Here is a 14185-nt window from a genome sequence, read left to right on the forward strand (position 1 = left end):
TTAATATCTCCATTTAATGAAGTAAATATATTTTTCTTGTAAGTACTGTGATAACTAATGTAGAGTTTACAGCCACTAAGCATGGATTTCCTTGGATCTCCAGCAGGGGTCAATAGCAAACTTTCTTTTAGACTGTTCCTCTTTAACATTTAAAATTTAACGTTTTGGTCATTTCCTACTCTCTGTCAACAGCCAACCTGAGCCTATATCAGCATATGCTTGACAGTAATATCTTGAGTTAAGTAACACAAAATACATTTGCCTGCAACAAATGACCAAATAAAAGATTATCATAAAAGATGAGGAATTATATGATTCAATAATAGATCCATCCATTTTCAAATCACTTAATCCAATTCAGGGTTGCGGGTTAGCTTGTGTCTATCCTGACAAGCAACAGACACAAGGCAGAGTACACCCTGAATGAGATGCCAGTACATCACAGGATAGACACATACAAACACACACACACTCAGGTCAGTTTTCTCAGAAGCTGAGAAACTGGAACACCCAGAGAAAACCCACTGAAAACTGGGAGAACATACAAACTTCATGCAGATAGGAGACTAGCTCCAGAATTTTATCCAGGGCCCTAGTGGTGTGAGGCAGCAATGCTGACCACTGCATCACTGTTACTCCAATCATTGAATAATAATTACTAAGCACCACTAAATAACCACTGTGCCACCCATTATCTCTATTCTTCTTATTATTATTACAGGTTTAGGTGACTTGGAAGTGTCTCTTAGATATTTGCTAAAGTTTGTGACACCTGGCAGAGTAAACACTTATAGCTTCAAAGCAGAAAAGACGTTTGCAATTAAAAACATTGACCTTGGTATTCCTAGGTACTGTAAGTAGTGAGCGAGTAATTGATTATTTTTATTTGCTTTGGTGACACTGATTGTACCCATTGGTCATGCCAATAAAGCATCTTGAATTGAATTGAAGTGAAATTGATTGTCAATGAACAATACAAAAACATACCATTTAAGATCACATTAAGGGCACAGAGAGACAATGAGAAACAAGAAGAAGGAGAGGAGGAGAAGAACAGAGAGAAGAGAGGGGAGTTTGCACCAGGCGAGAGCCCCTACAAACAGATCCTGACTGGAGCTAAATATTTGAACCTTGCTAGAGAGAGCTTGCTATTGTGTGTTTTTTGGAAACCTGGGTTTACTGGGTAAAAGATACCTTGGTTAGAAACATCTTTCCTGAGTAGGGAATAGAAGGTTTCCTGCATTTATAGAATGGAGGGATAAGCTCACATTTATTGTGTGGCATCCAGGGTGCAGAAAGAGAGATTTAACTGCAGGTTGCATTGTATTTATTTATGTCACGACTTGTACCTTCTCCCATAAGCGCCCTGGCATTCCCATATGTACTAAAATCCACACACGCTCATCCCATCCAGGAATTAATTATCCAACCACGTCTCTCTGTCTCCAATATTTAAACACTCTTCACCAGCTTACTGATGCTCACCATTGAGAAGTCTTCCACAGCTTTCTCTTGTGCACTCTAATACTCTCGACCTGACTCCTTGATTACTCGGCCTGGTTCTCCTACTTTTGACTTCGCTCTTGCCTAACGACTTGGATTTGGAATCTTGGATTTACTTTGCTCTAACTCCCTCCCTCACGGCTTAGCTCAGGGGTCCCACTACTCACCCCTCTCAGTATTCCTGACAATTTAGAAGGCAGCTGATGTCTTAATTGGCCTCTGTAGGAATTACTTAAGAGTTTCATACTTAGTCCAAGTCTGTTTTTTGGGGGGTGATTACAATGTTAGGCCTCTGAAATGCCTTGTCTCTAAATTCTGTAGTAGAGTACTGTAACTTGTGTGTTGTATGTTTTTTGTTGTGTGTAGCATAGTCTGTAGTATTGCCATTGTTAATAAATATTTGTTAAACCAGGTGTCCCTGGATTATTACTCTTTTCACCAAAGCTGTGCCAGAGAACAAAGAATTAATGTGCCTCCAATTATACCAACCATTCGGGTTTATTCTGGATAAATCACTTACAAGTTTGGGGTTATGTATAATTATTTTACTTGTTGACTAAACCAGTCAATTCTTGATTTTCACCATTTTTGTAACCCCCCATTATTATTATTAATGACCTGGAGTGCTGTCTGTGTTAAGTTTGTATGTTCTCTTCATGTAATAATATAGAATGTAGGCTCCAGTTTCTTCCCACAGACTTCTGGGAAAATTGGCACTGGTGTGAGTAGGTGCATGTTTTTCTGTGTGTGCACTGCAATGGACTGGTGTCCATTATACTGGTGTATATCCTGCCTTAAGTTGCAGGCGTTCTGGACTTGTCTGCATTGAACTGGTTATAGCAGTTCAGTTGCTGTCCTTATTTGCAATACATACAATACAGTATCATTGTTTGGCTGTTGCATGACTTTTTGTTTTTCCTGTGAGATTCTGCATTCTTGGTACTTTCAAATTCAGAAATCTGTGTTCTAGGTGTACGTTCAGCAAATATATTAACAGCAGGAACTCTGAGAAGGGATTAAGTAGATCAGGAAAAACCCTTAAGATAAACTGTTTTTACTCCTCTTCATTGGCTGAACATGACTATACTGTAAGTATCCATTTGAATTAAAGGTAAGTAAAGTAATGGTATAGCAAGTATAAATTACTATTGTAGTGAATGAAATTCATGTTAGAATGGTACTGTATGAAGAAACCTACAGAATCTTTTATCTGTTTCTAGATATTTAGCACTGTTTCTAACATTTATCCTGTTTTAATTTCGTAGACTTAACATGAAACCAAAATAACATTACTGAATCCATGAGTCAAGCAATTTAACCAATTAAATCAGGCACATGACATAAATGCAACAATATTAAAGCTTTATAAGAAATCACAAGGGTAAGAAGCATGACTTAAAATATCAGCCTAGCAATAGTATCCAAAGATATAAGACATCATGGAGCTTTCATTGAGTCTATGAAAGATCAGTGAAAGCCTCCATGTATAGTTCCTTTAATTTAGCTTGGTCACTGCTTCCCATGTCGATACAACTGTTTTATTAACTATATTTAACTTCTTCATTACACAGTTTGGTTTTGTTGGTTAGAGCTTAATACAGAAGAGATGGGAAAACTGCAAAGTATTGAAACAAAGTAGGTTTCATTGAAGCAAGAATATTTTTCAAATAGTTTTGATGTCATAATACAGTTGCATTTGATTTAAAAATAGCATGACTATACTGTTACTATTGTTATGTTGTATGTCACTTTAATCACGTTGTTTATAAACATCTGTACAACGTCTGGAATAACTAAGACAGCACACTTACAAATAGGTGAGATTTATGTCAGGTGAAACAGTGACACAGCTATTGCCAAAAATAACACAGCTATTATCAAATAAACGCATTTTCAAGCAGTGACAAGTTTTACCTATGCACACTAAGTCTAAAAGCAGCTCCATCCCTCCTCTCCTGGTGCTTTTGAAACAATAAGTGCAGCCCTTTCATAGCTAACCACCACTATTTTTCAGTGTCACATGTTGGATTTGAGCCAGCAGTCTGAACAGGAGCTTCATTTAAAATATTTAAACCACAGATGTTCATCAACACTGATTAAATTACAGTGAGCACACTTGTCATGAAATACATTTAAAGGTTTATTTTTTACAACAACCTTCACAGTCACTAAACACCCATATCTTGTATAATTATGGTTTTGGCTCAAGCAGATCTCTGCACGTCCATACAATTTTGTGATATGCATAATAAAAGGTAATAGAAAGTCTTTAATACAACAAGGCAACAACTGAAATGTGTTAAATGCCTGCACTTGGTGAAATGTTTTATAGTCTGTTTTGCTTAAAAAAGAGATTAAAAATCATTGTTGTAGTTTTAGTTTCTCTGTTTCATTCTGAAGTCAAACTCTATATCTATCCCATTGATTCTTGATGGAAACACTAATTTAGAATGATGCCGGATGGTTCATTAATGTAGAATATGTTGATGAACCATACGTTGGGATCTTCTGAACCTTTTTTGGTTATCTGGTGCTTTTCTCTGGCAATTTTTCAGTCAGGATTAATCTCTGCAGCTCAAATTATGGAAACATACAGTACAAATGTTGATAAGAATTGGGTTGTAGTAGAAAGACAAATTATTACACTTGAAAATAACTGTTCAGAAAGATTTTTAATAACTTTTCTGTTCCCTTGATTGGTAACCCTGGTGCAGCTTAGCTCCCCTGATTCCTTAGACAAGTGCTTTAATTTTAATTTCTCCTGATCAATACACTTAATAAAGCTGGGCTTTTTGGAACACCTGAATACCGACATATAGTATTCAATATTCGGGGAATAATTTCTGTGAGGAGTTGTTGAAGATCCTGAGTGATAGTGTAGTTGCAGTATATAGTCCCAACAGGGTTGTTGATACCTTTGCACATAATAAAAAAGAGCCATAAAGGGTACTTTTGGAGTAGTTAACAAGAATATTTTGTGACAGCTCTGTTCAGTGTAATAGTTGAACCCAGTATCTTGAAATACCAGAACTTAAGCTAATTTTAATTGCCAGCTGCTTACAGAAGACCGCCAAAATTTAGAGACAAACTGGAGACTGAAAGCGATGCCCACCAGGAAGCCATGAAGTCTGAAGATCTGAAGATCTCTCATTTGTGAATATATCTGCCATCTGAGGAGTGGAGGGCATTCAGCAGCTTTCAAAGATCTGTCCACAACTACTAGAATAACGGAAAAACCTTGTGAGTGAGGAAGTCAGCAGATATCAAAGGGACAGTGAGGAGTAGAAGATATCCGTCTAAGAGTGATCTAGAGGCTTTCGCATGCTGCCACATACCCTTCAATATCACCCTTCAAGTTGGGCAACCAGAAATACCTGTGTATCACTTCCAAGGTGAGTTGCATACCAGGGTGTCCAGCCAGCGGAGAGTTCTGGCTCCACTGTAGCACATCCGATCTGGTGGAAAGAGGATCAAATAGTTTAGCAGAAGGGATTTCAAAGAGAGCGGGACTGGACTTCAGCTCATTGTTTCCTCCACTGCTGAAAGAGTAGTCCCAAGGATGCAAGTGGGATGATGGGCTGAGGATCTGTCAGGGCTCATGAATCTTTGAAAGTGTTAGGCTTGCCATCCTTCGACCCAGAGGTCTGTAGGAAAGTACAAGATTGAAATTTCCAGCCACTTGGTTTCTGCTATGTATGCTATGTTTTTGTGGTCTGAGCAGCTCCCTCCAAAAAGTTTCTCCATTCCCCCAGGGCAAACTTCATAGCCAGAAGTTCATGGTTGCCAACATCGTAATTTTGTTCGGCTGAAGTAAGCTTCCTGGAAAAAGCACATGAGTGGTGAGTCTGGTGTGGCTCAGAACCTTTGGGAGAGGACAGCCCCCACACCTATGTTCAATGAATCCACATCGAGAAGAAATGTATGATGGATCAGGATGCCTCAGTAGGGAAGCCATAGTAAAATGGTACTTCCATGAATTGAAGGCCCTCCATTAGTCTCAGGAGTCAAATTACTCTGCCCAGGTTCCTTCTTAGAAAGGGCTGTGATAGATGCCACTATAGAACTGAAATTATGGATAAATATGCAATAATAGAAAATCATGAAACATGAAATTCAAACTTCTCCAGTTTAGCACAAAGATGCCTCAGATGAAAGACAATCTGTGCAAAATGCTGGACATGCTCCCATAAGAGTGGAAAAATACAAGAATGTTGTCAATCTAAACCAACATTAATTTGTTCAGACGAACTTTGAAGACAAACAGGCCAAAGGGTATAACCAGGTATTCATATTAGCTTGTGTTGAAAACAGTCTTTCACTTGTCCCCTTCCCTTCTTCATATTCTGCAGGCAATTGATCTAAAGAGACGTCAGACAAGGCTATTGTAAGAGGCACAGAAATACATCATTCCAGACAGGCAGAACTCCAGGCCGAGAGGTCTCCGATTCCTGTCAGAGATTGTGAGGATTGTCCTGTTGGGGATTGTGTCATGCCAACCAAGAAAACCCTAAGACCAGGGGGCAAAGAAGAGAAGTGACCCATACAAATGAAATGGTCTTACAGTTGTCTTACTAATAAAGAGAAGGAGAGGACTAGCCCATGTTTCAAAGATTCCTGAACCAATCAGGAATGTCTGTCCATTGCTTGAGCATAAGCAGAGGTTGAGCACGGTTCCAGAGGAATTCTAAGATGCAAAGCCAAAAAATTATCACCTTGCCCCACAGTCCACAAAAGCTTCATCATTGACATGGTGGGAGTTCTGAGACAGCAGGTAGGGTAAGGCTTTGCATGGGTGAGGGGGGAGGGCTAAGGGGATGTAACTCTGCTCAGTAAGAGCTCTTGCTCTTTCACCAAATCGTGGAGAAATCTCTATAGGCAAGAGACGTGACACAGACTTCCAGCTAAACAACCAGGTGAATCAAAAACAAGAAGGAACGTGTTTTAAAAACATGAAAAATTCCATGGATGGGGTCTCCTTTTCCCAGCAGCAATGCCAGGGCTCCACTCATGCTTTGAACAGTAACTTTTAATTTGTTCAAGCTAGCTTGCTCTGCCTGGATAGCAGAGTCATGACAATCATATTTTCTGCTGTTTGTCCACATTTTAAAGAAAATAATATATGTAAAAACTTGCTGGATAAAAGAGAATATTTGTGAATCTGTCAAAGTGGTTATAGGTCATAGAACAGAGTGTCAGAAGGACCTCATTTTACCAGCTACACATTGTTGCATTTTTGCTCTATATACTGCACATTTTTTATTACTATTGTACACTGTAAAATATATATTGTATGTTGTATTGTATCGTGTACTAGAAGATACTGTTTTTGTACTACTTGTCTACCATTGTTGAACAAGCACGATTAAGAATTTTACAAATGGAAAATAAACATTGAATTTGAACTTAATTATTAAAGAAGATTGCAGTGCTGTATTATAACAATCTATACTCTATGAAGAACAGGTTATACTGGTCTGTCTTGAAATTTTATGAATTATACTTAATACTATGGAATATGCTGTTAAGCTCTCATTTTATAAATGAATATTTCAGGTGTTACTGAAAGGTTTAGTTCAGACCTCAGTTAATTACAGACATTGACATAATGTAAGGACTGTTTTATCTTTTGTTTCAGCAGTAAAAAGGCCATACAATATATGCTGAATTTAAATAATTTTTTAACAATTAAAAGTTTTGTTTTTCCTCAGGATTAGAGCAATTTCCTTATTTGGTTCCATCCTTAAGGAGAGACAAATGCATAATTTTGTGGCTGCCCCAAACTACACTTTGGTTGTATTTCGCCTGTTCATCTGCTAGCCTAATCTCTTCCTTCAGCAGCTGTGTACTACACATCCATACATCTTACCTATAAACCTTTACAGTGTCAACTTGCAAGCCTGTGCTTTGTCTTTGAATTTTTGTGTAACAAGGAATATAATTTTCACATTTGTACTTCTTTTCATGGTCTTATTTTATAACCACAAGACTAACCACAACAAACTAAGAACAAAATATAATTTATGTAAAATACTATATAGCTTTCCATTTAACCTAATTTAGAAAAAAAAATCTAAATGCCATTTAGAGTGAAATAAGATAAATAATTGATGATGCAGCATGCTGTGATAATCTGGCCATGGGGTTATGGGTAGGGTTATGAGGTAGCTAAGTACCACACTCTCCTGAGACACAGTGTGTTACATCAATGTTTTGCTGAAGCCATCTTGATCCTAATTATTCATATCTTCATGTTTGCTTCAGTTCCCTTTATCATATATGCTTGGGATGACCATACATCTTTTGCTTTTGCAGTAATAATAAGTTCCTAAGCTAGGTGTCAAGCATCTTACTTGCTCTTTTTTCAATCCATCTGAAATGATAACCACAAAAAAGAGGTATACCAATTTAACCCAGCTGGTTTTCATCATTTTAATATGATGTCCTGAAATCTGGACTAAATATATCCAAACCTTGCTTTAATATTTTGCAAGATTGAGCGGAAACAATTCAGCCTATCTTTTCAAGCATACATTCCCTATTAATCTTAGTTTGCATATAAATTGAAATTAAAGAGTTGTGTCTGATATGCAAATTAAAATTGAAACAAACTTGTTTGTTCTAATAGACTGTTATATCTTGCTGTATAAAAAGCCTTACTTTTTTAGTTAGAGAAATCAAAAAACAGTCCACAATTCTGACATAAAAAAACATTAATTATTCAGTTAAGCTTTTCTGGCAGTCAGTGCATAACAAAGTGCTTAACATAATGTAATGATTCGCTTCACTCAACTAAACAGTCATTTAACACCCAAAAGAACTTTATTCTGAATTGCTTTGATGAATAGCAGAGTTTAAACATAAATGGCCTTTTCTTTTAGTTTTTTTTATAAATGTATAATGTGCAATCTAACTTTGATAACTACAGTACAAGTTGTGTAGTAGACTACATGTAGAGCAGATGTTTAAGCATCAATTGCTTTCTTTTAAGTTTTTTAAAAAAATTATAATGCACAATTTAACATTTGGAAACTAGCAAATGTGTAGTAGACTACATGTTATTTACAGTTTTCCACTGTTACTGATACAATATTCACTTCAAGGGAGCAATGATATATGACAAGAGAGCAGTAAGAGAATATGACATTCAAAACATTTTTGTCCTTAATTTAAAACAGTAATTTGCCTTGTTGATGACATTCTGTTAAGTAGTAAAGCTTTTACAATACAAATGTGTTATAGTGCTACAGTGCTGTCTGTGTCAATGTCCTGAATATTAATGTTGACAGTGAACACTATTTAGAGGGAAACAGGGATTTATCTGTGGGTCAATTGAAATAAATCTTTCACCGTTTCCTCCAAAGTAAATACGCTGTCATTCAATATAAACCTTTTTAGGTTTTCGTAGAGTAAATGTACAGTAGTACACCCAAAACTTTAAAGATATTTGAACATAAGCAAACACTATAGGCCATTGTATAACATTTCTAGAAAAAAAGTATTGATAATAATGTATGTCAAAGGAACACTAGGAAGGAGCCCTTTTAAAAAAAAGTGAATCTCGGTCTCCTACAGATAAACAAGGACTATTACTTTCTGGCCAATCCCTAACTTCATTCCTTTACCCTATTCTGCAGACCAAGCCTGACAATAAAGGAATATTAAACAGTCCCAATTCTCTCTGATGGCTGTGAACTGCTCTGGAATTGCTCCGGGAAGATGTTGCTGGGATGCAATATGTTGTTTGAGAGCATCCCAGACATATTTAGCGGAGGTTAGAAATCAAGGAGTTTTGCAGGCTGATTCACCCCATTTATTCACTTCTCTCTGAAGACTTTGCCAACCCAAAATTTGGACTCAAAACTGCTGCAAACAGACAAACAATGGGAATCCGTTCCTTCAGGGACATGGGGATCTGTGTGGCCAACCATGATGATCTGTCCTCACCACTGTAAAGGCTTGTCCCAAAGCTGAAATCCTGAACTAACACAGTGTCAGCATAGCAAATGGTATAAGTCCAAATGGGTGTTTAAATATAATATATAAGTACAAGATTTATATACAATAATATGTTCAGATTCAGACACAATATAGTCAGCCTTTGTACTCATTGTTCTTTAGTTTGATTGCTTCTTTTGAGGAGACAGTATTATTTACTTCTGTTCCTGCTTCCAAATCTCAGAAGAGTCTGCTTGGGATGTTAATCTTTTTCTCACAGGAACTACTGTTTCTTATTGTAATGTGTCTTGTATGTTTTATGTATATTTGCTTCACAAATGAATGCATTTCTCTTTTTGCAGTAATAAACTCACAGTGAAAGACTAACTTTTTGCCTCTCTACTATTAAGACTTTCTTTTCATACCAATGCATGACCATCCCAATTCATTAGGAGATTGCCATGCACAGCTCTTTTCAACTCTGGCTATTGCAAAAGTATTCCACTACATATTTATCTTACCCTTACTGGCTGAATGGTGTGGAGAACATTATGTCGGAGAACCGACTCACAGTTTGCTTGAGGGTCTTTAGGCTCTTGGCCAGGAACAGAATCCACCCTGTTTTTAATTTCTTACAGGATAATATTTGTAATACCAGTAAGATAAACCGTGAGACGTTGTTTAAATGCAATTAAACATGTATTGCGTTTATCTTACATTAAAAAATATTAAATTAAACATTCAAAAATATTGAATATTTCCACCGTAACGCATTTGGAAGTGTTGGCCTCTGTAGACTACTGCATCTTTTTTACAGTGACGGTATTTGGAAACGAGATTTCCTACCAGAAAGCTTTGCACTGTCAGTTCTAAACACATCAATCCTCCAAACCTCTTCCACTTTACCGACAAAACGTTAAACACACACAGCAGTATGAAAGGAAATACATTGAACAGTATCAAATACGGTCTCGCTGAAAAAGGCCCCTATCACATGATAATGGTCAAATTCTGTACTGCCTCACAGCTGTTATGGGCGTTACCCTTAGGTGAATGAAAATAGTACCACGTGTCTGATCAGATGACTGCCCTACGCAAAAGAAAAGAGAGCTTACTCAGTTCCTGTAACAGTGTATTTGTTCGTGATCAAAGTAGGGAGTGGGACAAAAAGGGGGCTCTTGCTTCATTCTGCAAGAACATTAGCCTCGAGAGTCGCAGACTGTAACTCAATTATAAAGCCACCTTTCAGCCCATCTCTGTATAGCACAGGGAATTATACTGAATTTATTTTCTACCGTGGAAAGGCGGGGAATACAAAGCACTGTGCCATATACAGTACTTTGAATGCATCTGTTATACATCAAATACACAAGAAGCAACTTTACCTTAACGTCTTGACTTATTGGAAGATTTACGTCTACTAACCCAGTACATGGATTATCTGGTATGATATTTAATTTTACTTTAATAAATATGTTGATCTGCCTCTTAAATGTCTTGCTGCAGTCGTACATAAGTTTCAGCATGGTAGACCAGAGGTTTGCCGAGTTTGAATTCAGAGCAAGCGAATTAAGAATCAATGAGCTCATATAATGTAGAGAGGTCTGTTTTAGTTTCTTATCAGGCTGACAGATCCATTAAGGGCTAAATTATAGGAATGCTAAGTATGCTTATGGTTGGGCTATTTTGATGTCATGAGATCTGAAGAGAGATACGACTCCTGTGATTCGTTTAGAAATCCAGGAGCTTATGCTATGCATGGTTGGGTATAAATTGCAACCCCTGGCACGAAAGTAGTGAACTCAGAGTTAAAGGATTTTTAATGTGAATTTCACTACCCAGTATAGCTGAAGTGTTTGTTCTTGCGGTTGATCGGTCTGCTGTTACCAGAAAAAGCAGACGAAATCCCGCCGTGGTCGGCTTTGTGATGTTAAATTACGTGTTGTTGCTTGATTAGTTTTTAAATTTTTCTTTTGTTTTTATACCACATACAGTGTTACGGAATGCAAAAACTCGTAACTGGGGAATAATAATAATGCAAATCATGAGGTCCAAAAGGTTGTTTTGTAACTTAAAATGACTTCATTCTAAGAGCATGGTGCATTAGTAGGTTTCCCAATACCTTAATTGGATTTTTTCGAGTATAGCTATTAATGGCATTTATAGTATAGAATATGTGTGTAGTGAAATAGTAAAAAATAACAATTAAATCCTGTTCTTCACTGTTATCGTTTAGAATCGCTCTATGAATGCTCTTTGGCAGATGTTGTCTGTCAAACGTTTTGGTGTGGTTTTGAATGGATCTCGGCATTTATTTTGTTCTTAAAACATTCAAACGAGTTGTTTATGTTATAAATACAATATCTTGAATGTAAATACTTCATAATTAAACAATCAAGAACCCTAGTGCACAATTTTCATCTAATATGATTTAGACATGTTTTACATTGTTTTAAATCGAAGTTTTCTTTTGCACAACTGAACATTTTTTTTAAATCGACACTTCATTTAAAGGTGTGTACTTTTACTGCACATGTATACTTCTTAATTACGTGTTGCAGTGAGTTGGAAGATAAATGAAATCAAGAATAGCTTGTAGTTGAAGGTCACTGCTTTCGGAAACGTCTTGATTTGATGTACCTTTCCTTCATGAGTTTTGTATACTTGAAGCTCTGGCTTGATATCTGAAACTTAAGGCGCGTGTTTTAAATCCGTAAAAAGTTTTCTTTGTTCTGTTAGTCTAGCAAGGTTCTCGTTCAATTTGTGGGAAAGGTATACATACAGTAATGAAGGGCACACCCAACACCGTGAAAGTCTCCTAAAAGCGATTTTCCTCCTGATTACAAATGATGCAGTAAATCCTTACATCCTTTTTTTTTTCTAGCACTCTTGGTGATTGTGCTGTGTGAACATTCAATATATTTGATATGCAAGTAGACTTTTCTCCAGTAGGCAAAACTGTGTTGGTTAGCGTTAGCAAAGACGGACATTCATGACAATAAACATTATAGTTTTGTCTATATAATAGTGTTATATACTGACGTGGAGCTGCTGGTGCATGCCTGCTGCACTGCAGTAGTGGATGAGTGGGTCTTGTCTTTTAGGATTATTTGCACTTTGGGATGAAAAATGCAATATAAGTGCAATGAATCATAACAGGGCTCATTTGCCACTGAGCCTGTTAACAGAGGTGACATCCATGAGTTCTTCTTTGGCAGGAGGCCCAGCCCTTTGGGGTGTTGGGATTCTTGACCTATCTGTGAAGTATAGGTGTCCGGAGGGACCCTGAATGGCTGTGATTTGAATTCATTGGAGGTAACGCTGTTTTTGTCAACATGACAAATCATACCCTTATTCAGTTTATAGCTTAGGCTACATTAAAAAAAATGAAGTATGAAGTAGGTTGCAAAAGTCTTATTTTTAAAATTTTTCCTTCAAGAAAAGATATATACTAAGCCTGATAAGTAATAGCATTGCAACATTTAGGCGATTGTAGCAGTGATCTTCCCCTTTTGTTTTCATTTCCTTATTGAGTAATACACAAACTGAAGTACAAGTAGGTATGTGCAGGTAGAGGAGTTCCTTCAAGGAACTGAGCATAATACTGTAAATTGATTTGCACATCAAAATTAGAATTTTAAAGTTAACCCTTAAATGCATCAGAAAAAGCCTATGAAGAGAAACTACTAAGATGGAGAGCTGTACTCTATGCTGTTTATTGCAGGATGTATTAGATGCCAGAGGAATTCTCTGTTTAGTCTCCTGTAGGTGTTGTCAAATTGTCAGAACACATTTAAATGCATTATACATACAGTATGTTTTATGTTTGTTTACGTTTAAGTTTGTTAATTGTATCTCATATTATTAATTAAGTGTGTGTAATGTGTGACCCCCAAAATTGCTGAAGCAGTCTTGTTGTCCCAGAATATATTCGTATCTTCTTTGTAAATATCATTATTGTTTTAGTCTTCATGAAGCATAGGCCTGCGCCATCTTTTGTTGGTTTGATTTTAACATATTGGTTTGATTTTACCACCATGTTTTGAGATTGTCTCACCTGTCCCTGCATCTTTTCTGTGTATTGAAATGAAATGTCATTCATATCTTCTTCAGATTTCAGCCCTGAGTGGCCAAGAACATACACTCTTTTTCCAGTTTGTCATTTATGAAATACAGGGAAGAATATGCTTTGTGATTTAATCTGTCCCATTAAGACCTACTTTTGTTCTGGACAATGTTTAAAATGCCATTTCCTGAGGGATATTTCAAGCTTTGAGAACTAATTATTTGAAGTGGTGGATATAAGGTTTCTAAGCAATTAAATTGAGAATGTATGATCTTGTGTGATTTGATACTTGCAATCCTTATTTTTTCTTAAAAACAGAGCAAATTTTGAATTGAAGTAGTAATCTGTACAGCCTTTGCTTTTGACTGAAAAATATCTTGCTTTGCATCTTAATTAAATGGACTGAACATATGCATGGTCCACTAAGATTATCTATGAAGTGCAATCAGTACAATTACAAGCAGCTGTTCTTGAGCTGAAAAGTGAATGGAGTCCCAGTCAGCAGCATTTTACCACTACTAACAAAGATTTAATCTAAATAATAGGGTGAATGATTAGGGTAGGATTATATTAGTTTTACTATGGATCAGTCAGCCTTTCTTCCAGGCAGAATCTCTTGACAATGCATAATATCTGATGGTTGTAGTTTAGAGAAAAAAAAATACTGCATGCTTCAGATGT

The 14185-nt window shown here is 36.7% G+C and overlaps 1 protein-coding gene across 1 annotated transcript in view; it reads left to right on the plus strand.

Annotated features, from left to right (window-relative positions):
- The first annotated feature begins 10538 nt into the window (after positions 1-10538).
- arl15a (ARF like GTPase 15a) overlaps positions 10539-14185 on the plus strand; it is a 228333-nt gene continuing 224686 nt past the window's right edge. The window contains exon 1 of the mRNA XM_088629510.1: positions 10539-10882. Within this exon, the coding sequence (XP_088485636.1) occupies positions 10871-10882 (12 nt within the window). The 5' untranslated portion in view covers positions 10539-10870. The remainder of the gene's footprint in view (positions 10883-14185) is intronic.

This window comes from Lepisosteus platostomus, chromosome 4, assembly GCF_059453375.1.
Source record: "Lepisosteus platostomus isolate fLepPlt1 chromosome 4, fLepPlt1.hap1, whole genome shotgun sequence".
NCBI lineage: Eukaryota > Metazoa > Chordata > Actinopteri > Semionotiformes > Lepisosteidae > Lepisosteus > Lepisosteus platostomus.